Source organism: Myotis nattereri (assembly GCF_964212035.1).
Source record: "Myotis nattereri genome assembly, chromosome: 14".
Classification (NCBI taxonomy): domain Eukaryota; kingdom Metazoa; phylum Chordata; class Mammalia; order Chiroptera; family Vespertilionidae; genus Myotis; species Myotis nattereri.
Genome location: NC_138089.1, coordinates 17,506,321 through 17,532,743, shown reverse-complemented (window position 1 = coordinate 17,532,743; position 26,423 = coordinate 17,506,321). Strand labels below are relative to the sequence as shown.

Below are 26,423 nucleotides of genomic sequence, written 5' to 3'. Positions count from 1 at the left end.
AATACATAGTTCAAATCCATTTATATAATTGTTAAAAAAAAAAAAAAAAGCAGGCAAGCCTGGCCAGCGTGACTCAGTGGTTGAGCGTCGACCCATGAACCAGGAGGTCATGGTTTGATTCCCGGTCAGTGTACATGCCCAGGCTCAATCCTCAGTGTGGGGCGTGAAGGAGGCAGCCAATCAATGATTCTCTCTCATCATTGATGTTTCTCTCTCTCTCCCCCTCTCCCTTCCTCTCTGAAATCAATAAAAGAATATATTTTTAAGAAGCAGGCAAAAGTACAGACTTTAGAAATGCTTGGTTGGGTGATAAAACTATAAACAAGCAAGAAACTTATTACTGTAGTGGTTACATTTGAAAGGGGAATCAGGGTAGTGGTTACATTTGAAAGGGGAGGGAAACAGTGTTTGGAGGAGACATATGGGGCTTTTGAAGTACTGTATTTCTTGACCTTGTATGTGTTTTATATTTCACAATGAGAATTTTTTTTAAAAAAGGCATAATATAGCCTAGTCAGGAAGAGCTCAAGTAATAAACTTACTATTTTAACTAAAAATAACTTTTTAACCTTTAATCATTTTAGGAAACCTCTTAAAACATGTAAACTTTACAACTAAACTGTCAGGCAATAATTACAAAAAACTGAATATCCTAAAAAGACAGATGAAAGTAACTTGTCACTCAAATTTTTCCCAGTTACCATATTTAAAATAGGATTATATTAAATATAAGATGTGCTCAAGATTTTATTAGTACTTATTATGCACAGAAGTACTTTAGCACATGAAGTTCTTAACAAAGGAAACAGAAACTTGGAAATATGCTTTTCTTTTTAAAGAAAATACACTTTATTGTAATTCCTTATGAAGTTAAAAACAGAGGCAGACCCCTCTAAATAAAGGATTGTAAAACAAAGGGCCATTCCATTAAAAATCAAATAATCTCAAACACTGAAAATTTAACATAACAAATAGGATCCTCAGGTGGCACTCCCGCTTCTAACATGCAGTCCTCCTACAGTCACAGTTATAGGGATTATATTTAGCTTCTGAATTCTCAGGTGGAGAAAGATAAGCCATGTGATTTTTTGAGTTGATCTTCTTGCCAATGTATAAGTTTGCTATTCCTGATCTTTGGGGTTGGGGGGAGCACCTTGTTTATTTGCATTATTTCCATACTTATTCTTACAGGAGCTGGATGGCGGGGACAACACAGGGCACAGGTATTGAAATTTCAAGAATGGAGAACATTGACATAAAGATGATTTCAGACATAAAAAGGAGACGATCCCCTGGACCTCAACCCTAATGTTACAATCAGAAGAATGATATTGAAACTTGGTATTATGAAAATCAGAGGTTACAAGACACTGATCTCCCAGAAACATTACTTCAAGGGCCATAAGTAGATCATTATCAATTGCAGTTGACTTGACACTAGCCAGGAACAAAGAGGGGCTACATTATACATAAATTGGTGTTCTCCAGAGCAAGTCCAAATCAAAGAAAAAAGGAAGTACAGCCCTCCTAACACCAGAAAAACCTTCATCTGGCCAGAGCACCAATATGTTTTTTAAAAAGCAACTCAGTGCCCTGGCCAGTGTGGCTCAGTTGGTTGGAGTGTCATCCCATACAACAAAAGGTTGTGGGTTCAATTCCCAGAAAAGGCAGATACCTAGGTTGCAGGCACATTGAGAAATACACACTAATTTCTCTGAGACCATTATAAGATAGAACAGGAAAATGCAATGGATTTTAAGAAAGAGATATGATAGCATCTGGAAAATGTAAGAAATGCTAAGCTTTGTGGAAGGTAAGTAATGAATCTCCCATAGCCTTAAATTCCTACCCACCTGGTCCCATTCCCAAATCATGCTGTGAGAACTTTCCAGTGACCAGCTGCACCCAAAAGCTACACAGAATTGGTCAGGAGGCAAGTTTACCAGGTCAAAAAGGCTTTCATAGTGCCCTTATGAACTGAGGTAAATGGTTCCTATTTTATTTTCAGAGATCTGTCCATTCACATATGAAAGGTTACTAAAGAAATATCAACTACTGCCCTAGCCAGTTTGGCTCAGTGGATAGAGCATCAGCCTGCAGAATGAAGGGTCTAGGGTTCTATTCCAGTTGAGTGCACATACTTTGGTTGCAGGATCAATCCCCAGCCCTGGTTGGGGGCCTGTGAGGAAGCAACCAATCAATGTGTCTCTTTCACACTAATGTTTCTCTTTCTCTCTCTTCATCTCTCTCCTCCTCCCTTCTACTCTCTCTAAAAATCAATGGAAAAATATCCTCAAGTGGGGATTAACTAACTAACTAACTAAATAAATAAATATCAACTCCTGCCAGACCAGTGTGGTTCAGTGGTTGAGCGTCAACCCATGAACCAAGAGGTAACTGGTTTGATTCCAGTTGCAGGCTTGATCCCCAGTAGGGGCATGCAGGAAGCAGCTGATTGATGATGTATTTCTCTCATTGATGTTTCTATCTCTCTATCCCTCTTCCTTTCTTCCTCTCTAAAAATCAATAAAAACATATTTTAAAAAAAGAAGAAGAAATATCAACTCCTTGTCTGGCTTTGTTGAGAACCTTTGTTCTCCATCCTGACCTACCATTATCGTAGGAAAAGGGGCATTACAGATTGGCAATCAGGTTTTTTCACTTTTGCATTGCAGAAAATGATAACTTAGAAAGGGTAGAGCAATTCTGATACCCTACAACCTCACCAAAAATAAATTTATGGCCCTAGCCAGTTTGGCTCAATGGATAGAGCATTAGTGTGAAGACTGAAGGGACCCAAGTTTGATTCCAGTCAAGGGCACATGCCTGGGTTGCAGGCTCCATCCCCAGTAGGGGGTATGCAGGAGGCAGCCCGTCAATGATTCTCTCTCATCACTGATGTTTCTCTCTCTCCCTCTCCCTTTCTCTCTGAAATAAAAAATGTATGTATATTTTTTTAATTAAAAAAAATTTATCCCTGGCCAGCGTGGGTCAGTGTTGAGCATCAACCTGTGAACTAGGTCACAGTTTGATTCCCTAATGGGGCACGTGCCCAGGTTGTGGGCTCGACCCCCAGCGGGAAACATGCGGGAGGCAGCTGATCGATGATTCTCTCTCATCATTGACGTTTCTCTCTCTCTCTCTCCCTCTGTCTTACTTTCTAAAATCAATAAAAATTAAAACAAGAATCTATTTTGTCAGTATGACCTGTTTAGTTTGTCTATATAACAAGAGACTGCAGTTCTACATAAGCAACCTAATGATTACATGTAAAAGATGGTTAATGAGTGTGATCATGAGGAAAAAGTTATAATCTGAGGAAAAAGAAGCCTCAATCAATGAAATCTAGTCACAGGTCTGTCAATAATTAGCCTTCTAGAAGTCACTTAACCTAAGGTTCTCAATTTCCTTAACAAAAGTAAGAAGTATCAGAAGATAATCACTTAAAGTCACTTTCAGCAGTTATATTCAATGATTTAAAATAAAAGTTGCCCTGGCCGGTTTGGCTCAGTGGATTGAGCATCAGCCTGCGGACTGAGGGTCTCGGGTTCAATTCCAGTCAAGGGCACATGCTGGGGTTGCATACTTGATCCCCAGGACATGTACCTCAGTTGCAGGCTTGATCCCGAGCCCCAGTGGGTATGCATATGGGAGGCAACCAGTTGATGTGTCTCTCTCACATCTATGTTTCTTTTTCTCTGTCTCTCCCCTCCCTTCCTCTCTCTAAAAATCAATGGAAAAAAATATCCTCTGGTGAGGATTAACAACAGTAAAAAAGAGCTAGCCCTATCCTTGGCATTCAGTTCTTTATAGCCACTCTTCCTGTGATTAAAGTGGTTAAGTTGGAATTGCTGAGAAGTGAAACTTTGGACCAGGGCTTCTCAAAGTGTAGTCCATAGACTGATGCCAGTATACAAATCTTGCTACTGATCCATGATGAAATGAATACCCAAACTGAGAATAAGTATTTAGGAACTCTTACAGAAATTTGATATTGTCATGACAAATCTGGACTTCATTTTTCGAAAAATTTCTTTAAACTGTATTTTATAAAAACATTGGTCCACTAGATTGGAAATTTTTAAAAAACCCAACTGGCTGCCCTAGCTGGTTTGGCTCAGTGGACAGAGTGTCAGGCCATGAACTGAAGGGTCATGGGTTTAATTCCAGTCAAGGTCACATACCTCAGTTGCAGGCCAGTTGGGGCGTGTGCGGGAGGCAACCAATCCAAGATTCTCTTTCACACCGATGTTTCTCTCTCTGTGTCTCTACCCTTCCCTTTCACTCTCTCTCTAAAAAAGACACACACAAAAACACCCTGAGACAGAACCAAGATGGCGGTATAGGTAAACACCAATACTCACTGCCTCTAACAACAACATCAAAATTACAACTAAGATACAGAACAACCTATCATTCAGAACCTCCTGAAATCTGGCTGAATGGAAGTCCTAAAACTACACAAGTAAAGAAGAAAGCACACTGCGACGGCAGGAGGGGCAGAGGTGCAGAACAGGCTGGTTCGGCACACACGTGTCATTTTTTTAATTGGGAGGTATGTCGTGGCTGTGGGGGCCTCCTGTGAGAAGAGATCCCAGCCCTATATCAGACCCACAGCCCAGGGTTCCAGAGCTGGGGAGAGAAGTCCCCGTATCTTCCGGCTGTAAAAACCAGCAGGGATTGTGGCTGAGTAACACAGAGGCTGCTGGAAACCCAGGAAGTTCCTCTTAAAATGCTGGCACACCAACTTACACAGACTCACTTCCTCTGAGGTCCAGTTCTGGGGCAGCAGTTTGGGGGGATCCAGGGATATATGGGAGGACTGGATTGTCTGGCATCAGAGCAGGAACTCGGGGGTGGCTTTCTCCCAGACAGAGGTGCTCACGGGGGTCATTGCTCATATGCTGAGACCTTCCTCATTGCAGACTTGACCGGCAGCCATATCTGAGTTTCCATCAAGCTGGCTCAAATTGTTTATTTCTCCCTGGTGATTCCCTGAGACCCCCACCCCATCCAATCTGCACCCCACCCAAGTTTTGCAGCCATTATTCCATATGTATGGTCTGTCCTGGCTCAGGCTTCAAACTTTCCTAAAATATCTCAAACAAGCAGCAGCAGAAGTCAGGGTGCCCCATACCTCTCAAAAAAAGACCCAAGATAAGGCACTAGCGCCAGCCTGCCTTGCTTCACTCTCCTGGGCACTTCCAAGGCCATACAAGTAGCAGCAATCTGTAGATAGCTCTGTAGCTCCTGCTGGATGACCCCAGGCAGTGGCTGACTTAGTACCTCCCAGGAGGCCCCAAGCCACTGCACCCGGTGGACAGCTTCCGACCATACCAGATTACAATTCTACACATCCATAAGCAACACACTCAAGGAGCAGACTCAGTGAGCACCAAAGCCCCATTGAAGCAAGTCCTGCTCCATAGGGTGTCTCCTGCACAGCAGCTCTTCCATTGTAGTCAAAGCTGGTCCTCAGAGCCAATTGGCCTGGGGGTCAATTCCTCCCAGTGACACCAACAGCAATCAAGGTTCAACTATAACAAGACTGTGCAGACAGATGACACAGGGGTGCACCTAGAATGCCCAGCTCAGGTAACTGGGAAGGCTGAGTCACTGGGCCCCACAGGACACCTACTACACAAAGCACTCTACTCATTCCAGGAAATGTAACAGCTCTACCTAATGCATAGAAACAAATACAGGGAAGCAGCCAAAATGCAGAGACAAAGAAACATGTCACAAATGAAAGAACAGAAGAAATCTCCAGAAAAAGAACTAAATGAAATGGAAACAAGCAGATACTAAATACAGAGTTCAAAACAATGGTTATAAGGTTTCTCAATGATCTTAATGACAGCTTCAAGGGACTTAGTAAGAATTTTAAGGATCTTAGTGAGAACATCAAAGATGTGAAAAAGGACTAGTCAGAAATTAAGCATATACTAACTGAAATAAAGAATAATTTACAGGAATTCAACAGTAGAGAATCAAATCGACGATTTGGAATATGAGAAAGCAAAAAACACCCAATTAGAAGAGTAAAAAGAAAAAAGTATCCAAAAATATGAAGACAGTGTAAGGAGCCTCTGGGACAACTTCAAGTGTACCAACATCCCTATTATAAGGGTGCCAGAGGAGAAGAGCGACAGCAAGAATTGAAAACCTATTTGAAGAAATAATGACAAAAAACGTCCCCTACCTAGTGAAAGAAATAGACTTAGAAGTCCAGGAAGCACAGAGTCCCAAACAAGAGGAACCCAAAGCGGCCCACACAAAAACACATCATAATTAAAGTGCCAGGGTTAAAAACAAAGAAAGAATCTTAAAAGCAGCAAGAGAAAAGCTGTTAGTTACCTCCAAGGGAGCACCCATATCACTGTCAGTTGATTTCTCAACAGAAACTTTGCAGGCCAGAAGGGAATGGCAAGAAATATTCAAAGTGATGAGTAGCAAGGACCTACAACCAAGATTACATTACCCATCAAAGTTCTCATTTTAGAATTGAGAGTCAGATAAAGAGCTTCACAGACAAGAAAATGCTGAAGGAGTTCATCACTACCAAATCAGTGCTACATGAAATCTTGAAGGGTATTCTTTAGGAAAAGGATGATGATAAAGAAGAAGAGGAGGAGGAGGAGGTGAAGGAGAAGATAAAAAATATGAACAATAAAATGGCAATGAATACATATCTATCAACAATTGAATCTAAAAATCGAAATAAACAAAAAAGGAATCTAATAAACAAAGTAAACTGATGAATAAAATAGAACCAGAGACATGGAAACATGAAACAGACCAATGAATCTCAGAAGAAAAAGGGAGGGTGCAGGAAGAGATTAACCAAAGGTATTATATGCACACTAGAGGTCCAGTGCACGGCATTCATGCACTGAGGGAGGGGGGCTCGCTCAGTCTGGCCTGCACCCTCTTGCAGTCTGGGACCCCTCACTGGACATCCCCCGAGGGGTCCTTAGCGCTGCCGTGGGGACGGGAGAGGCTCCTGCCACCACCATTGCGCTTGCCAGTGTGAGCCCCACTTCTGGCTGAGCAGTGCTCCCCCTGTGGGAGTGCACTGACCACCAGGGGGCAGCTCCTGCATTGAGCTCCTGCACCCTGGTGGTCAGTGCGCATCATAGCAACCGGTTGTTCCGCTGTTTGGTCGATTTGCATATTGGGGTTTTATTATATAGGATATGCATTACCTATAGACATAGACAATAAGGGTGGTAAAGGCCTGAGGCTGGGCAGGAACCGGGTGGAGGGGGGCAATCAGAGAAAAAAAGGGGGACATCTGTAATTCTCTCAACAATAAATATTTTTTAAAAAAAGAAAATCCAACTGGCCTTTTAACACAGATAGTGTGAGAAGCATTGCTTTCAGCACTAGGAACTGTAAAGCACATGATGATGTCCCTGCTATTTATAGAGAAAAAATCTGCTGAGACAACAAATATTGTCTGCACATTTAATCCATCCAGAGCAAGGATTAATCCTTCCCTTGAATTCATAATTATTTGAAACTTTCTCTACTAATGCTTACTTTTCTCTCTGGACATGTTTAAAATATAGTGGTATAGTCCTTGGCTACCCATTACAGCTTAAGCCTTAGGAACACTTGCATCTAGACAATGTTAATGATAAACAATAAGGAGGAAAAATAAAATCTGACAAATATTTATCAAAGAGTAGGCATACTTCAAATGTAGGCTCCTAAAGATAAAAACCATTCAAATGGAACAAGAAATCAAAACCTAAAAACAAACCAATTTCTAAAGACACGAAATCTAGGGTGTGTGTGTGTGGGTACGGGGTGGAAGAAGTGGAGAATTGGCAAATCATTCTATTGGGAATTCCCAAAGGATTCTTTTTTACCTATTCAGCATACCAAAGTCTAAATGTTTTACTTTTTAAAGTGTGCACCCTGGAGCCCTGACCAGGTAGGTGGCTCAGTTGGTTGGATGTATTCTCATACACCAAAAAGTTGAGGCTTTGATTTCCAATCAGGGCACATAACCTAGATTGCGGGTTCTATCCCCGGTCGGGGTGCATTCGGGAGACAACCAATCAATATTTCTTTCTCTCTCTCCCTCTCCCTTCTCTAAAACCTATAAAAACAAAAGTGTGCATCACAGAAATGAACCCTAGACTTTCCTAAAGACTGCTCTACTGTGCCTAGATTTCCTTTCATAACAATAAAAGTTACTTTGGGAAAAATTAAATCCATTTCAAAGTTGGCACAGTAATCCCAACTTCCATTTAATAAAACACTTAAGTGAAATAAACTTTTTGGATAATCACAACTGTGAACAGTGATCTTAAATACACACAAAACTCACAATCTTTTGGTGTCTAGAATAATATTCATCTGGTAAGAGGGCAAGGTGTCTGTTTTTAAGATCTTTTGTTAATTTTACTTCTAAGTGCCAATCATACTTTGAATAAAATAAACCACACTTCATTTGATGTAGATTTTATTAAAAAGGCATTACAAAACATTGGTAGATCACTCAAATGCCTGAAATACTGATCAAATTCTGATTTACACTCAGTTTAATTTCCAGTAAGAAAATGATGTATGGAAAGACTAATTACAAAATTAGAAATGAAAAGGCTATCTGAACACCATATAATAACTTGATGCTCATGTGGAGATAGGAAAAGAAAGAAAGCCATGAAAACCAACTATTAACTGAAAGAGAAGAATGTGTAGTAGAATCTGCTGGAACTCCAAACACATAACCACCTCATCCTGCAATCCATACATCTCAGCTTACCCTGAGTCCAGGAAGTCCAATCCAACATTTACTACATTAAAAACTGCATGTGTGGACTTTGTAGGCAAAACTTAATAAAATATTCCAATAATTCCAAGTCAGAACAAATGCCCTACAGGGATCTCTCAAAGACATCTTTTAATTTTATTTTTTATAAAATAGCACTTCTCTTTTACCTATGTCATGAAAGCTCAGTTCCAAGCCCTCACCGGTTTGGCTCAGTAGATAGAGCGTCGGCCTGCGGACTGAAGGACCCCGGGTTTGATTCCGGTCAAGGGCACATCCCCAGTAGGGGGTGTGCAGGAGGCAGCTGATCGATGTTTCTAGCTCTCTATCTCTCTACCTTCCTCTCTGTAAAACATCAATAAAATATATTTAAAAAAAAAAAAAAGCTCAGTTCCAAATATATAGAAAAAACTCTGGAAGCATTTATAAGAAAAGGAAAAAAATTTAAATGTCAAATCTCCCAAATCAGATTAATTAAACTAAATTAGTAGAATATTAGAAATAACCTCAAAAGGAAAGGGAACTAGAGTGTCTTTGTTTCAAAAGGTTCTAACTGTGTGTGGTCTAAGAAGTTGAAAGCTCTGGTCATTATACCACGCCTGAAAAGCTGTTTTAAAAGTGAAACACGAGAGGTAACCTGAAAGATTTCAACAATTAGGGAGAGTTTGAGAGACCAGCAAAATCAAGTTAAAATAATAGCAAACACTTATATGGTGTTTTCTACACACCAGACACTATTCCAAGTACTTTCCATATATTAACGCACATAAATTATTGGGTGAAAATAATTGATGGTCATGCTTTATAACCAGACTCACCTGTTGTGTTTTTGTGTGTGTGTTTTTAACTTAGTGCTTTTACAGAGTTCTTGGCAAGATCTCAAACCCTAAACTAAAAGTAAACTACTTATTATAAATCCCCAAACAAAACAAACAAACAAACAAAAAAATCCCCAAACATACCAATGTTGCTGATTTTCAATCTCTTCACTATTTCAACAGTTTATTTTTCCTGGATGTTTTACCTCATTATAGTTATTTTAAACGTTGAACCAACTATAATCAATAAGACATGACTAAACATCATAAAGCTAGGAATCTAAATCACTGACCTGTTAGGCTGAAACAGTTGGCGTTCTAATATGCGGTTTCAATCAATTTTCACATATTAAAGTAAAATCAGTATTCTTAGTAAAAATTCAACAGAAACACCACATGAAAAATAGTTACCTGAATTTGAATCTGGAAAAGACAAATAGCAAATATTGGTTTTCTGAAAAAGAAAACAAAAGCTATATATGTTGACATACACACACACACCAATAAAAATAAACAAATACAACAGTAAACTATACAGAGCAATATTTTTACTTACTTCTTTATCAGTAAGTTTGGAATGTTGAGGATAAATTACCTAGGAGAAGAAGAGTTAAATTTTATACATAAATATATTGAGTGTATATTATAAACATTAGTATATATTAGTGTATATTATAAACATTATATGGCTATCGTCAAATAGTTTCAAGAAATAGTTCACAAACTTTAACAATGAAATATGTGAGAAGTTGGGAGAATTGAGAATTTATATTAGACCAAAAAAAAATCTTTTTGACTCAAAGTTATCTCTAAAAGATTGGTGAAATATTGAGTTATCAAGAATAATTTACTAATTGAATTACCAATAACTCAAAGCTTAATGAGTCTTTTCTTTGGAAGCCTAAAATCTAAAGAGAAATTGATCTATCAGCTGGTATATACTTCAAGCAAGAATAATTTTCAAAAAAAAAAATAATAAAAAAAGAAAAAAAAAAGAATAATTTTCAATTGATTCCAAGAAGTAGCATAAATTACTAACTTCTTATTAAAAGAAAAATGAAAAAATAATTATCTGCAGTTTAAGAAATTTCAAAGGCCATCTCCCACCATAAAATCTATCCCACTTCTAATTTCTTTAAATAATTATTGCATTTTTCTAGATAGGTCGGTTTAGTGTCTGCAGTAATCAAAGCCACCTTCTGAGGGAAAATCCTGCCCCATAGCCCCAGCAAAGGAAGGAAGACTAGGCCAAAATAGCTACTGTGAAATAAATACTAGTAAACACCAGATCCAAGGGCACCCATTCTACAAGCCAATCATCTGCCTGTATCTGGCTGAGTGTGAAACTTCTGCCCACAAGAATATCAGTGCTCCAGTGGACCAATCCAGATTCTCTTGGGAATGTGAAGAAGAGATGAGCAGGTTAGCTAGAGGCTGACAACAAAAAGGAGAGAAAACAATACCAAAGAGTAGCTAAATTATGTTAATGTTGGGTTGCTAATGTGGGGATCCATGACTTCCACTTCTGGAAAATCCATGAGTTCTTCCAGTCCCCAAGCTGCTGAGAGCCTGAAAATCTTCCCTTTCTATAAATAACATATAGTAATATATTATAAACCATATTAAAGTAGATTCACATATTTATTTCATTTATTTAGTTCTTACTATCATAGACAAGGCCAGTAGTGGTATCCCCATTTTACATATAAGAAAACTAAGGTTAAAAAAAAGATGGGGAGAATTAATACTTAATGAGCATCTTCTGGAGTTTTTCATTTTCACAACCCTGTCAATTCTCCCCATCTTTACCAAAGAGGGAACAAGTTCACAGTAGCTAAATAATTCTCCCAAAACTTATTTATGTAGTAAGTGCCAGAGCTAGGACTTGAATTTAAGTTTGATTCCGAAGTATACCAGCCACCATTCCTCACTGCACTTACAGTAGTGATCATTAACATGCAATCACAGCCCTCAATCCAGGTTTATGGGGAGGGTCTACAGAGCTAGTAGGTTACATGAAAACCATCCACCATTCCTGAAACACAGAACGACACCAAAGCATACTCTCTCTACTTACCCTGCTTTGTATCCCATGTACTGACCAACCTCACTTAATCTCTGTCTCCACAATTCATAAAGGCCAGAACTGGTCTTTTTTGTTCACCACTCTATCTTGACGCCCACAACAATCTCTGCTACACAGTAGACACTAAAATATACTGTATGTCTTCAATCAGTGGATATACCTTCAAATTAAGTCCATTCAACAACTAAGTATTTTATATGTAATTCGTTATGTGTAGATACATTTCCCTTGAGACTATTTTACTTTGTTCCCTTTAAAGCAGAAATGGGACGCTTAAAACCTATTTAGCCATATTTTATGAAAATCTCATTCCATTTAAGTTACCCTGGAGTTTGCTGGTCTAAAACATATTGGTAAGCTTAGTGATCTGTAATAGCTTAATCTTAGCCTCTAAAATAAGTTTTATGTAAGTGCCCTTCAGATTTTTATTTCCTGCGATTAAAATATCCACTCAAAAGTAAATACAGTTTCTTTTTAAGTTTCTTTTTCCTTTCTTTTACATAATCACAGTGATTCTTTTGGACTTTGGTTTCCTATGGTTTAAATATCAGCATGACAATATAGAAAAAGATGTCGGTATGTTTTACCTATATAAGAGTACCTTAAATATATACAACATGTGTATATATGTCTGTGTATGTGTATATTATAAGAAGTTTATATAGCTATATATATAAGTAAGCTAGAAAGATATAAAAACTACATAACCTATCAAAAACTGGTTGTACCTTTTAAAAACTGGTTGTACTAGACTGTCAAACAGAATTCCAGAAATTCATTTCAATGTACTCTTTTAGGGCTATCCAGTATTTTATTTTGGAGCAGATATAATATTCAGAAAGTAACAGTGTATTATTATATGCTATAGAATTCTAAATGTCCACTCTGTACTTAATAGAAAAGTTTATACTTGATTTTAAAAACCTCAAACTCCCTATCTAAAAAAAAAAAAGTAACCATTGTCAAGTAGCTTGAACTGCACAAATGTCAGTTACTAGAATTATTTTCTATGTATATACTTTATTTCGTGGGGGAGGGGGGGTTAAATATAAGTTTGGGCAATTACTGTTAGTTTAGTCAGTTAGCTCCTGACACCTATAAGGAAATTAATCGATTATCGTTTGGCCCCAGTATCTGGAGTTTTCTTTCTCGCTTGAAGTTTAGTTTCTCCACAACTCAAGCCCAAGCCACTTGCATTCCTGGGAGGGATCAAAGGGGGACACAGAGCGTCAGCTAATGTCATCCTTGTTTTGTTACCTATGATACGACATCCCATGTTATAACAAATAAGAGAGAGGTGGCCAGGTAATAAGAAAAATGTTTTATTTCATAGAATTATTAAGGCCTAAAAATGGCATAGTATATATTTTACATTATGATAAAATAGGAAAACATATGCCCCAGAAAAATATGTATATGTACTGAAAAACAGTATTACAAAATGTTTTAAATGGGGCTATTCTCTTTAAAGATATGTCTATTTGCCACTTGCCCTGGATACCCTAACATTTCCACCTCAGTAGGGGAGTAATCGTGGTCACAGGAAAAGGAAAAATTAGGAAGATGGGTTAATTTACTGCTAGTATTACTTGGACATGGGGAAAATTCATGCCTGCATGCACCCTAGTTGTTTGTGAATGGGTATCTATTACCACGTGGCTGAGTATCTGTCTCCATTGCACAACCCCACCAAGCATCCCAAGACTGGAAGAGACTACATTTCCCCAGAAACACCTGCCTTGATCTCTAACATTAACTCCTGCCCTGGCTGGTGTGGCTTCAGTTGGTTGGAGTGTTGTACTGTACTGAAATCTTGTGGGTTCGATTCCCAGTTAGGGCACATCCCTAGGTTGTGGGTTCAATTCCCAGTCGGGGTGTGTTGTTTTTTTTTGGGGGGGGGGTGGAGAGAGAGAGAGAGAGAGAGAGAGAGAGAGAGAGAGAGAGAAAGAAACATGGATGTGAGAGATACATCTATTGGTTGCCTGCTGCACATGCTCCAACCAGGGCCAGGGGTCGAACTTACAACCCAGGTAGGTGCTCTTGACTGGGAATTGAACCCGAGACCCTTTGGTGCACAGGTCGATGCTCTAACCACTTAGCAACACTGGCCAAGACAGGAATAAATCTTTATGACCATGCATTAGACAATGGTTTCTTAGATATGATATAAAAATCACAAGCAATCAAAGAAAACATAAATATACTAGACTTCATCAAAATTTAATACTTTTGTATTTCAAAATACACTACCCAGAAAGTGAAGACATCTCACAGAATGAGAGAAAATATCTGTACATCATATATCTGATAAGGGTCTAATATACAGAATATCTAAAGAATACATTTTGCCGGGCCAGCGTGACTCAGTGATTGAGCATTGACCTATGAACCAGGAGGTCATGGGCACATGCCTGGATTACAGGCTCCATTCCCAGTAGGGGGCATGCAGGAAGCAGCCAATCAATGATTCCCTCTCATCATTGATGTTTCTATCTCTCTCCCTCTCCCTTCCTCTCTGAAATCAATAAAAATATATTTTTAAAAAATATATACAAATGGCCGATAAATACATGAAGAGACAGTCAGCATCATTAGTCATAAGGGAAATGCAAATAAACTTATAAAATACCACCTAATACTCACTAGAATGGCTGTAATCGAAAGGACAGACAATAACAAGTGCTGACAGAATATGGACAAATTAGAACCTTCATATACTATTGATGAAAATGTGAAAATGCAGCCATAGTGGATAACAATTTAGTAAACATAGTTACCATATGACCCAGCAATTTCACTCTTAGGTATATATCCAAGAGAAGTGAAAACATGTTCATACAAAAACTTGTGAATGAATGTTCAAAACAGCATTATTCATAATAGCCAAAAAAGTAGAAATAATCCTTACTTCCATTGAATGATAAACAAAATGTGATATAGTACATCCATACTCACTATTAAATGGTCTACCCTCCCTGCTAGATTGATATAAAATTCAACCGTAGAAAGGAATGAAGTACTAAATACATATAATATAAATGAACCCTGAAAACCTTATACTAAGTGAAAGAAGCCAGACACAAAACGCACAATATCCATTCTTATAAAATGTACAGAATAACAGAATCTGAAACAGAAAGTCAATTAGTGGTTGCCAGGGACTGAAGGGGAAAAGGGAATGAGTCATAACTGAAAGAAGGGAAATTTCTGGGGCAGCGATAACATCCAGGGTATTTTTAATCCCATGGTATTGTCATGGTATGTTCATTTTATAAAAATTCATTAAACTACAGACATAGGATTTGTGTACTTTTTTCTATGTATGTTATACTTAAATGAAAATACTTATTTACTTATTTTTAAAGTAGAAAAAAATGACTTGACATCACAGTTTTAGGACAGACTGGGCCTCAGTCTAAGATTCCAGCTCTCTCAAGATCGAAGGTAAATTATGCCACAGGAAAAGCTTGATCAATTTGAATATGAAATGGACAATGAAGCATTTCTCTCAAAAAAGAATAGCCCTGACCGGTTTGGCTCAGTGGATAGAGTGTCAGCCTGCGGACTGAAAGGTCCCAGGTTCGATTCCAGTCAAGGGCATGTACCTTGGTTGTGGGCACATCCCCAGTAGGAGGTGTGCAGGAGGCAGCTGATCGATGTTTCTCTCTCATCAATGTTTCTAACTCTCTATTCTCCCTTCCTCTATGTAAAAAATCAATAAAATATATTTTTTAAAAAGAATAAAGTTTATATATAATTGTCCATGTTTTACATCAGGCATCTTAGTAAATACAAAAATATAAAGTTCTTGTGACAGGACTAAATGGACAAGAGAATGCCCCAGATTATCTCTCGATTGGGATTATACAATTTCATAACAGAATTAGAGATTAGTAACACCAAAGAAGCCTTTGTAAAATCTGGGAGCCTAAGAAGCTCAAGAGGACACTAAAGCTTTAGTTCTCAAATCACAGAACTATCAAGTGCTACTAGTTCACAAGGGAATTTAAAGGCTATTATGAGTACCTTGAATATCCTCCTACCAAAGCACTCACTGTTAAATAGCCTACCTTCCCTGCTCAATTGCCACCTGATGATGAGGGAATGATCAGGCTTTATCTCTAGAACATACCAGTGCCCAATAAATACCTGCTCAACAGATGGTTCAATGAGACAGTACAGCAACATACAATTACACATAACATCCATTTCAATTAAAAGAGTAAACTTGCTGATGATCAAATACTGGGCTACAGATCACTCAGTTAAAGAGTGAAAGAAACAACCCTTCACATAATTGTCTTTATCCTTCTCAGAAAAATAAACAGAAACTGCTAAGATAAAGAAAATTGGTGACTACTCCAGGCTCCACCCTGCTTAGAGGATAAGGGGGAACAGGCAATGACTCAAAAAAGCAGAAGTTGCCCCGCTGGCATGACTCAGTGGTTGAACAGCAACCTATGAGCCAAGAAGTCACCAATTCTTGTCAGGGAACATACCTGGATTGTGGGCTTGATCCCCAGTGTGGGGCGTGCAGGAGGCAGCCAATCAATGATTCTCTCTCATCACTGATGTTTCTCTCTCTCTCTTTCTCCCTTCCTTTCTGAAATCAATACAAAAATATTTTTTTAAAAAAGGAAACTACTAAATATCCAAATTAAGGAAAATGGTTTAATAAATTATGGTCCATAAAATTATATTTATGAAGACTCTTCAATGATCTGGCAAATTGTTTATGAGAACGTTTATCAATAAAAGCAGACTTTTACAGCCCATGCTTTGAAAGTGTCTCCTTCCTGCCTTCTGCAGCAGCGAGCTTAAGTAGCCACTACTGTTACTGAGACCCTGTCTCCTGATTACAGCTCACTGAACAAAACAGAGAACTTAACCCATTCTGAGCCAATCGGATATTCCACTACTTGCGTTACACTTCAGTCTTATTCCAGAATAAGAGTAGAGTGGCTAAAATCAGTACCAGGGTAACCCAAAGTCAAGTAGAACCTGGGAGCTGAAACTGAGACACTAGCAGAGGAAACCACCCTCAGCATGGAAAATGGAACAAGACATGCAAAGAAAAGCAGAGACAAAAGACCACACAGCTCCAGAAACAAAGGCAAAAAAGCCTGGGGCTTTCCAAATTCCATAAGGTTCATTCCTGTTTCCTGTAACTGTGTCCCAAGAGACTCCTCACAATCAATCTTTTTGCTTAAATTTATTCTGCAGGGTTTCTGTTACTAACAAATTAATCCTTGACAGATACAAAATTATGTAAAGGGGAAAAAAAGCATTAACAAAAATGCCAAATACTGATAGCAGTTGTTTCTTAATATGAGTGATGTTTTCTAGTGTTTATAATTTTCTTTCTTGCCAAGTTTTCAACAATGAGCATATTATTACTCAATGGGGGGGAGGGGAACTTGAGTAAATAAGGCAATTCTGTAGTATTGAGATAATTAAGGCTTTCCTAGATAATCAGGTAATTTCAGATCTAGAAGTAACAGAGACTATTTTAAATGCAGAGACTTTCAAACCTATTCCACAGGACACTTGGATTCTCTGATGATGTTTCAGGGCCACTTCAGAGGGAAAAAAAGAAGCTAAGTACACCTCCTGCAGTCTGTACCTTTTGCTGGCTCTTCTAGCTCCAAAGACGCCCTGCCCCCAACTGTCTCCTTCACTCAGACAGCGACCCCCCCCTCCCCCTGACATTTTGTGCAACAAGGTCTTCAGCTGATTGTATCAGAGTGATAATCTGCCCCCAACCACCCAGGTCTTCAGTTGACTGTATCAGAGTGATAATCTGCCCCAAACCAGGCCTGAGTACCTTCCTCTAGTGTTTGGAAGGAGAGTGAAATTCACTCTCCATTGAAGTGACTGAAAGGGGCAACTTCACTACCATAAATATCACGGAAGTAGAGGAAGTCAGTTTGCAGGGAGCATAAATCATGAACAAAATCCATAAAACAAGAGCATAAATAAGATGTGTGCTTGGTTTGGGGCTCTAGCCATTTTCTGAAGCCCCACTAGGTTTGTGTGTTGGATATCTTAAAACACCTTTGTAGCCTTTGCAAGTTCCCCTTTCCTGCTTGAGCTGTAGCTTAGTTTCTGCTGCTTATAACCAAATATACACACACAGGCAACATTTCAACCAGATTAGCCAGGTCTTTATTTACACAGGGGAAAATAGTCCCCTACTTAAAAAAAAAGAAAGAAAAAAGTACTGATTCTAGTAACTCAACTTCATCTTACAAGTAAGAAAACTGAAGTCCAAAGGCTTCATTTTCACAAAGCAAAAAGTGAGGGGTTCTCCCCATCAAAAATGAAAAGGGGACTCTCGCCCAGCCAGTGTGGCTCAGTGGTTGAGCAAAGACCTATTAACCAGGAGGTCACAATTCCATTCCCAGTGGAGAGTCGTGCAAGAGGCAGCTGATCAATGATTTTCTCACTGACGTTTCTATCTCTCTCTCTTACTTCCTCTCCAAAATCAATAAAAATATAGTTTAGAAAAGAAAAAGGGACTCTAAATGCTTACATAGGCCTTACTGGGTCCCAAATGCTATTTCAAATGCTTTGCAAACATTAACTTACCTAATTCTCACAATGCCACGATAAATGTACCGTTACCCTGTTACAGAGGAGCAGCACCAGGCTCAGACAAGCAAAGTAGTGTACCCAAAGTCACACAGATTAAAACCAGCTCTAGAATCTAGAGTTCCTGATCAATATTCTATAGTCACTTCAGTAGGGATTTAAACTTAAATAAGTGGCACTGTTCATGCATTTGTTTAAAATCGGCAAATGGTATTTTCTGTCTTGGCAGAACAGATTCTTAAGTCTCTGAGGCCTAAGATTCAATGACTGTGTTTTTTTATAGCACAGGTAGGTAATCTAGGATATTACTGTCCAAGCTTAATTTTTACCTATTCTTCAACTAATTTTCCTTTTGAGTCCCCATGGTTGTGCTTTATAGGAAGTAGAGACGGGTTACTATATGTCACTTCTCCAACACAAGTCTACACTCACCTTTTTAAAAAATATGTATTTTTATTTGTTTCAAAGAGGAAGTAAGAGGGAGAGATGTAGAGACATCATTAATGAGAGAAAATCATTAACTACCTGCCTCCTGAACACCTCTACTGGAGATTGAGCCTACAACCTGGGCATGTGCCTGACCTGGAATTGAACCATGACCTCCTGGTTCATAGATCTGAGCCACACCAGCCAGGCTACACACACCTTGTCATCCCATTATAGCCACTCCTCCTGTCCATTTTTGGCCTGGGTAGGGCCATAATACAAAGGTAAAATACTGTGTGTTTTTCAACTATTTTGTTATATTAGTTTCTAATCTGTGTTCCTTTTTCTTTAAAAGTGGCAAAATGCAATGTCCTATGTTTCTTAGGAAAACAAAACAAAATTGTTGTGTTGCATCTCACTTAATGTGTTTATCTGTCTTTGGATCCTTCATTAGGGAATCTTCCGCACTCTCATCCTACACCTTCTAAAATCAATGGTTCTTAATCTAGAGACAACGGACTATAAGGTCCATTGATAACCCCCAGAAAGTACAAGAAACAAATACATAATTTTGCATTAGTAAGCATTTTCCTAATGGAGAGAGTTCATGAAGTTCATCATATATTTTTTTAAAGTTTCAGAATGCAAAAAACATTATGAATAACTGACCTAAAGAAAACTCTGCAACAGCACATACTATGGAAAATGAAATTCAAAATAAGACCTTTAATGATCCACATTTTTGTAGCACCTCAATTATGCTAAGTATTCTTTATTTGGTCAGAAAAACATACTCATGTTAAAAAGAATGTCCCAAATGATGAAAGTCCCAAAAGATCTCCTATAGCTATATAAAAATGCAATAAACTGCGACAACCCAAACCATTGTTTTCTGGTTAAATTATAGTTTGCTATACATATAATTTCAGGTTAATGTGTCAATATAGTCAATAGATGGTTTATAAATCTCTTCTTCAAATTCTTTGGGAACCAGTTGTTTCTATCTCAATAAGATAAAGAATTGTTCCTGTACTCACTCGTTCTATCAGCACGTATTTATTGAACACCGGATGTGCCAGGCACCACATTTGGCCCTATCTGCTACTGTGATTAATTCCTGGTTCTTCCCTAAATCGTAGTCTCAATCCACAAATATAGTTTAGAGCATATAGTTCATATTTGTATGGCCAGCAACCAGCATAATGCCTAGATCTTTGTGGAAACCGTGTATGGAACTACATAATGATAAAACACAGAGAAGACAGGCTGAATACAAAAGCAGTATCTTTGAACTAAGAAAAACCTTCCTGGCCAATTTTCCTAGCCAACTCATGTCACTGAAGTAAAAATGAGATGGTGCACTAAAATGTCATCACTACCAAAAAAATTAAAAAATAAAATCTCAAACCTACAACCTTCTGATAACGTTTTTCTTGGACACATAAAGACAAGCAATCTCTTATGCTACATAAAGTACCCTAAACAATGTCAAGAACAGATTAAGATTCAAAGGCCTTTCAATAAGGTGCCATACAGATAGAAAATGACAGATTCACAAGCAAAAGATATTCCCTATGTTCTCCTTCATATTAGGTTCCAGGCCAACTGTTTCAGAAGCAACATCAAGAAATAAGAGAAGTGAGGAACAAAAGGAGGAAAATAAGAAAATGCATGCTATGCCTTTCGGCTCAGGCTTACTAAAATGCTCTAAGAGTTACTATTGTGAATGACCAAAACAATCTCTTGGGCTGAAAAAAAAGTATGTTGTAAGAAGCTTGGCTATTATATTTCACCATATGTCAAGGGCATTGTTTGCTTCTTGAAGAAGTCCCAAATATCCTGCCCTGCAGCCTCCTCCAGGTGCCGCTAACCATTTCAGTTATTCTGGTGACACCGGGTTAACAAAACAAAAACACAAACAAAAAAAACAACAAGTGTTTAGGAGGGGCCTTGGGAGAACTTTTCACCCCCAGCCGCAGCCCAGGATGCTCCCAGGGGAACTGCCAACAGACCGCAGCCCGCCCCGAAGGGCGGAGGGGCGGCCCGCCACGCCCAGATGCGCGGCGGCCGGGGTCCAGGCCGGCACAGGCCACACAATCTGCAAAGCCCGCCCCGGGGCGAACCCGGACAGGGCGGAGGGACAGCGCTGCGGCCGGGCCTCACCTCCACGGCCTGGCCCAGCTCCAGGTCGAAGCCCACCACGCACACGCAGTGCAGCCAGGCCGAGAAGCCGTCCCAGCGCAGCAGGCCGCGGCCATCGTCCTCCTCATCGTCCAGCGGCGCGGCTGCCGCCGCCGCCGCCTGAGCCTCAGCCGGCGCCTCGCGCTCCTCGGCCGCCGCCCCCGCCTCCTCCAACGGCCCGCGGGAGCTGGGCCCCGAGCTCTCCGGGCCCCGCAGAGCCATCCACCGGCCCCTGGCTGTTCGCGCCGCCTCCACCGCGGAGCGAGCCGCAGAGCGCGCTCGGTTCTGCGCAGGCGCAGCCGCCGCAGCTGCAGCCGCGGGGGACGAGCTCCGCAGGGGCGAGACCGGAACCCACGTGACCCTGGGAGCCCCGCTCCGCGCGGCCCCGCCCCTGCACCACGCGGACGTGGGGACGTCACGCCGGCGCTTGACTTGGATTATGAATCAGGCGCCGGCCGCCTTGTCTTAAAGCTCTTCGAGGCTGAACGGTGGCTTCTGAGTCCTGGCACCCTCCTTCGCAGTCCAGCGACTAAGGAATGAATTATGCGTGGAATGATCCCGGTCCATAATTATAAGGTATTATTAAATTAAATTAAACTAATGGTAATGGTAACAAACATTGAACACGTATTCTGTGCCAGTTGATGTGCCAAGCAAGTACTTTACAAAGGTCACCTCACTGAGTCTTCGCATCATGGCTAGTACGTAGACCTCATTATTTATTTCTTTACAGATAAGGAAATGGGTTCTGAGAGGTTGCATGACTAGCTTAACAGTTGACTCAAATGGTCTGCTGATGTAGGAGTTCTGAGCCCTCACTCAGCTTTTTCTCTCTACTAAGGCCCCTCCCACCTTTCTTGGCTTGGATCCCTGTGAGTCACTCAATACACACAACAACATCTCCAGACCTTTCTGGACTGGCAGGCAGGTCGGCCTCTACAGCAACCTGTGCATCGCTCTTAGCAAGGGCCGAGTTTCAGGCAGCGTTGTATTCTCAGGGACTAGTACTGGGCTCAGCACCCAGGAAGCTCTTGACTTGCTCAGTTGAATTATTACTGATTGTTAGTCCAGCATGATATTACTGACTAGGATTTATTCAGCTTCTACTATGCTAAGTATAAACTGCACAGTGAAAGTAAATAGGAAACACACAATAATACCCCAATTTTAAAAAATGCATAATAAACTGGATATTAACTCACAATAAATGTAATTTTTAAAACAGCACCGTGTTCGTGCCTTTGCACACATTATTCTATCTAATCGTCCCAACAGCCAAAAAAGGCAAAACCTATTATTATTATTCCCATTGTACCAATAGGGACCCTGAGGCTTCCTGAGATGACCGTGATATCACGGGCAGTAGGTGGCAGAAAATTTTAAACCCAGGTCTCTGACAGCCAGAGCTCCTAAGCATTTTGCCGCACTGTCCAGTCAAATCTACCCTATTTAGCAAACATTGTTCTGTTCACATCCTTAGGATCTTTATTTGAAGTAACTGTTAGCATCCCTGTTTTCAAGAAGAGAGTCAAGTACTAGTATCCTCGGCCATCAATGGTAATGTTTGCTATAGACTTTCTTTAGGACATAAGATGAACTAGTGCAGTTTATTCTTAGCATACTAGATGCTGAATAAAATAGGAATAATTATTTCCAGCCTGCTTACTTCACCGATTGTCGGGAAGGGCCAAACTATCCCAATGCACACATTTTTGCTACCTCATTATTAACGGTTAATGAACTTTAAACACCAGCTGTTCCACAACAGAGCTGGTTGTTTGACATGTGGATACAGATTGCTATTCCCCAAAATGCTGCTTTATAATTTTGGATTAAGAGTAATCTTATCAAAATATAGTGTCCTCCTGCAAACAACATATTAAGAGGAGCATAGTTCTAGCCAGTTTGAATCAGTGGATAAAGCATCGTCTTGTTTTCATTCAGTTAGAACAAACAACCAAACGCTACTAAAACAAAATTCACAACCATCAGGGACAACAGAAAAGTTCCTATGGATTTTTTGCTTTCCAACTTCATAACTGGTATTTGCCCTTAGCATCAATTTTAACATAATTTCTATGGTTAATGCTTGTATGGGGTCTAAGAGAAAAAGCAGTAATTTTTGTTTTGTTTTGTTTTACTTCTTAAGGTTTCGTTATTAGAACCTTTGAATGTGAAAGAAGCTTGGATCAGGTCATCTTTCCAAACCTCCCATCCTCTTCATGAATGGTCTGAAGTTCAGTCAGCCGGCCACCGTCCTAATACCCCTTAGTAAGGTATAGTCACTACCTTACACAGCTGCTATTTTCTGGATGTTCATAAGGGCTAGAAAATTCTTCCTTTTATGGGGACAAGATCAACCACTTTGTAATGTACACCCACTGGCCTAAGTTGTGTTTGCTGAGATTTCACAGAGGAGTCCAACTCTTCTATATGATAGCCCTGCGAATATTTGAAAATGGTTATCCCACATCCTCATGCCTTCTAGTTTCCAGGAGAAACTACTTCAGTTTCTCCACTGTTCCTCAAAGGATATAGTTTCTAGGCCATTCATCATCCTGTTGCCCAACTTGGGCATACTCCAACTTGTCCACATCACTCTTAAAATGCAGTGCCCAGGAGGAAACACCATCTTCCAGGTGTGATCTGACCACTGCAGAGTGTACTCTGGGACTATTACCTTACTTGTCCCAGCCACCAGCCTTCTATTAATGCTGGTTCAGATCACATTTGCTTGTTCTGGCAGCCAGGTCACATCACTGGCTCAGGTTGCATTTACTGTCAACTAAAGCCCTGGGTCTTTTTTCATTTGAGGAGCGCTTAAGTCAGGGTAGGCTGCTTTAGCCAAGAGCATGACTGGATTCATGGCTCCGCTGCTCTTCTAATATTACCAACAACATTGAGCACAGGATTAAAAACATGCCAAACTTCCCTATTCATTTCTAACCAAACTCCTGGCATTTCAGCAATTTTTGTAGTTTAAAAAAAGAAGAAGAAGAAAGAAAGAAAGTAAAAGAGTGTGAGCCTTAGATAATGCTGTGAATTGCCACGCCAAATCTCTGGACTAAATTTTACCAAAAGGACTGAAGGGAGTCCAAATACCTGATATACCCACCTACTTGGCTAGCCAGAGGACTTCCCTTTTGCTCTAAAGCTAAATGCTACTGCAGCTGCTGGACCATAACCACACCTGTAATGGAGAGAAAATACACAGAGAAATGTGCAGAGGCTCAAGTACCAATGTGTTATCAACAGATGACTAAATTTACTGCCACGTGCCTCAAAGACAAAATGCTTAAATGCAGATTTTAAAGGGAGGATCCAGGCAAAGAAGACAATAAAATACACTGTTTGGTGCTTCCTTAATAGTGCTTGTGAGAGCTTAAAAATAAAGAAGGTGCCGAAACCGGTTTGGCTCAGTGGCTAGAGCGTCGGCCTGCGGACTGAAGGGTCCCAGGTTCGATTCCGGTCAAGGGCATGTACTTGGGTTGCGGGTACATCCCCAGTGGGAGATGTGCAGGAGGCAGCTGATCGGTGTTTCTCTCTCATCGATGTTTCTAACTTTCTATCTCTCTCCCTTCCTCTCTGTGAAAAATCAATAAAATATATTTAAAAAAAAAAATAAGGTAAAGAGCATATATATATATACTATATTTTAACGGTTTTAGGGAGAAAGGGAGAGGAAGAGAGAGATAGACACATCAATGATGAGAGAGATCATTGATTAGCTGCCTCCTGCACACACTCCACTGGGGACTGAGCTGGCAACCCAGGCATGTGCCATAACTGGGAATCGAACCGTGACCTCCTGGTTCAAATGTTGACACTCAACCACTGAGCCATACTGGCCGGGCAAGAGCTTTGTTTTTTTAAAATATTTATTTATTTAATATATTTTATTGATTTTTCACAGAAAGGAAGGGAGAGGAATAGAGAGTTAGAAACATCAATGAGAGAGAAACATTGATCAGCTGCCTCCTGCACACCCCTTACTGGGGATGTGCCCGCAACCAAGGTACACGCCCTTGACCGGAATCAAACCCGGGACCCTTCAGTCCACTGGCCAGCGCTCTATCCACTGAGCCAAACCAGTTAGGGCTGTTTTTTTATATTTGCATTCCTAATATCTATATAGTACCTGGCACATGGAAGACACTCAGTAAATAGTTAATGAATGAATCAATACACTAAAATAAAATCTCTAATTGCTGTTCTCTATTTGATAGAATTTTTCTTTCATGGTCAGTTGTATGAACACATGAAAAGTTAACAGAAATGTTTCTTAAATGTACTTTACTCTTAGCTTATGAAAAGTAAAGATGGCAACGCCTCAATTATTTGAAGGTTACTTTTCCAACTATCTGACTCTGGGAGTGCCAGGGAGCAGTTTTAATAGGCCTACTAGCAGTTGAAATGCAAAACAGAAAAGGTAACCAGTGAAATTTATGCTCTTTAATCAGAGAGATGTGAGGCCTTTGCTCAGAAGTTATTTTGTCTGAATTTACACATAATTCCAACAGATATGCTTGTCAGGTTTCCCAGACTAACCAGCAAATAAGAAGAGTAAAGAGGCTGCTTGAATTTGAGCATGAAAAGAGCAGAAAACAGAAGGCTATAGGTTAATAGAATGGAAGAAAAGAAAAAAAGGAGTCAGAAAATAGAAGCATTCGGAAGGGTACACAGTAAACTATTAACAGTGGTTGCCCCATGGGGAATTGAAATGCTGGGAAATAAAAGTGCTGGTGAATAGAAATAGGGAACTTTGCTTTTTATTTTACACAATTCTATATTGTATTATTATTTAGAAAGAGCATATATTGCTTTTGTAACTAAACATTAAGAGATAAGAAGGGTGCTCCGGCTGGGTGACTCAGTTGACAAAAGCATACACTGAAAAGGTTTCAGGTTCAATTTCTGGTCAGGGTACATACCTTGGTTACAGTTTCAAACCCCAGTCAGGGTATACGGGAGCCAACTAATTGAAGTTTCTCTCTCACAACAAGGTTTCTCTCTCCCTCTCTCTCTCTCTCTCTCTCTCTCTCTCTCTCTCTCTCTCTCCCTCTCTCCCCCCCCTCTCCCCTCTCCCCTCTCCTCTTCCTCTTTCTTTAAAATAAATAAAAACATGTCCTTGGGTGAGGATTTAAAAAAAGAGATAACAAGGGTGTAATAGAGTTGCATAGCTTGTGAAAAATTGGAAACCACCTAAGTATCCAACAATAGAGGATTGACTGAAAAATATCATGTATCCATTCAATAGACTGTTATGCAATCACTAAAAATGTCATAGGAGACCATTTTATAGCAGAAAAAATGTTTAAAGTGTATAACTCAAGTAGAAAAAGGTAGGTCATAAAATATAATAAATAATTCTGTTTTTAGAAATTACTTGCAAAATAAAAAACACGGGAGTTGATAAAAAATATCTTGACAAAAGAGACATTTTTTGTTTGGAACCAAACATTTATTTTATCCTTAATATCTATGTAACTAGCTGGACACCTGGGTAATTGGGAGCCGGGGCTCCGCCGCCATCACCACC

At 39.7% G+C, this 26,423-nt stretch overlaps 2 protein-coding genes across 2 annotated transcripts in view; one reads left to right on the top strand and one right to left on the bottom strand.

The window, feature by feature from the left end:
• Positions 1-2,271, top strand: part of PDE12 (phosphodiesterase 12) — a 90,379-nt gene extending 88,108 nt beyond the window's left edge. Inside the window, exon 4 of the mRNA XM_081105958.1 lies at positions 1,192-2,271. Coding sequence (XP_080962084.1) covers positions 1,192-1,230 — 39 coding nt within the window. The 3' untranslated portion in view covers positions 1,231-2,271. The remainder of the gene's footprint in view (positions 1-1,191) is intronic.
• DENND6A (DENN domain containing 6A) overlaps positions 1-21,106 on the bottom strand; it is a gene marked incomplete at its 5' end in the record, with an annotated part of 48,388 nt that extends 27,282 nt beyond the window's left edge. The window contains 3 exons of the mRNA XM_081105956.1: positions 10,012-10,054; positions 10,157-10,195; positions 20,867-21,106. Coding sequence (XP_080962082.1) covers positions 10,012-10,054; positions 10,157-10,195; positions 20,867-21,106 — 322 coding nt within the window. The remainder of the gene's footprint in view (positions 1-10,011; positions 10,055-10,156; positions 10,196-20,866) is intronic.
• Positions 21,107-26,423: the final 5,317 nt, after the last annotated feature.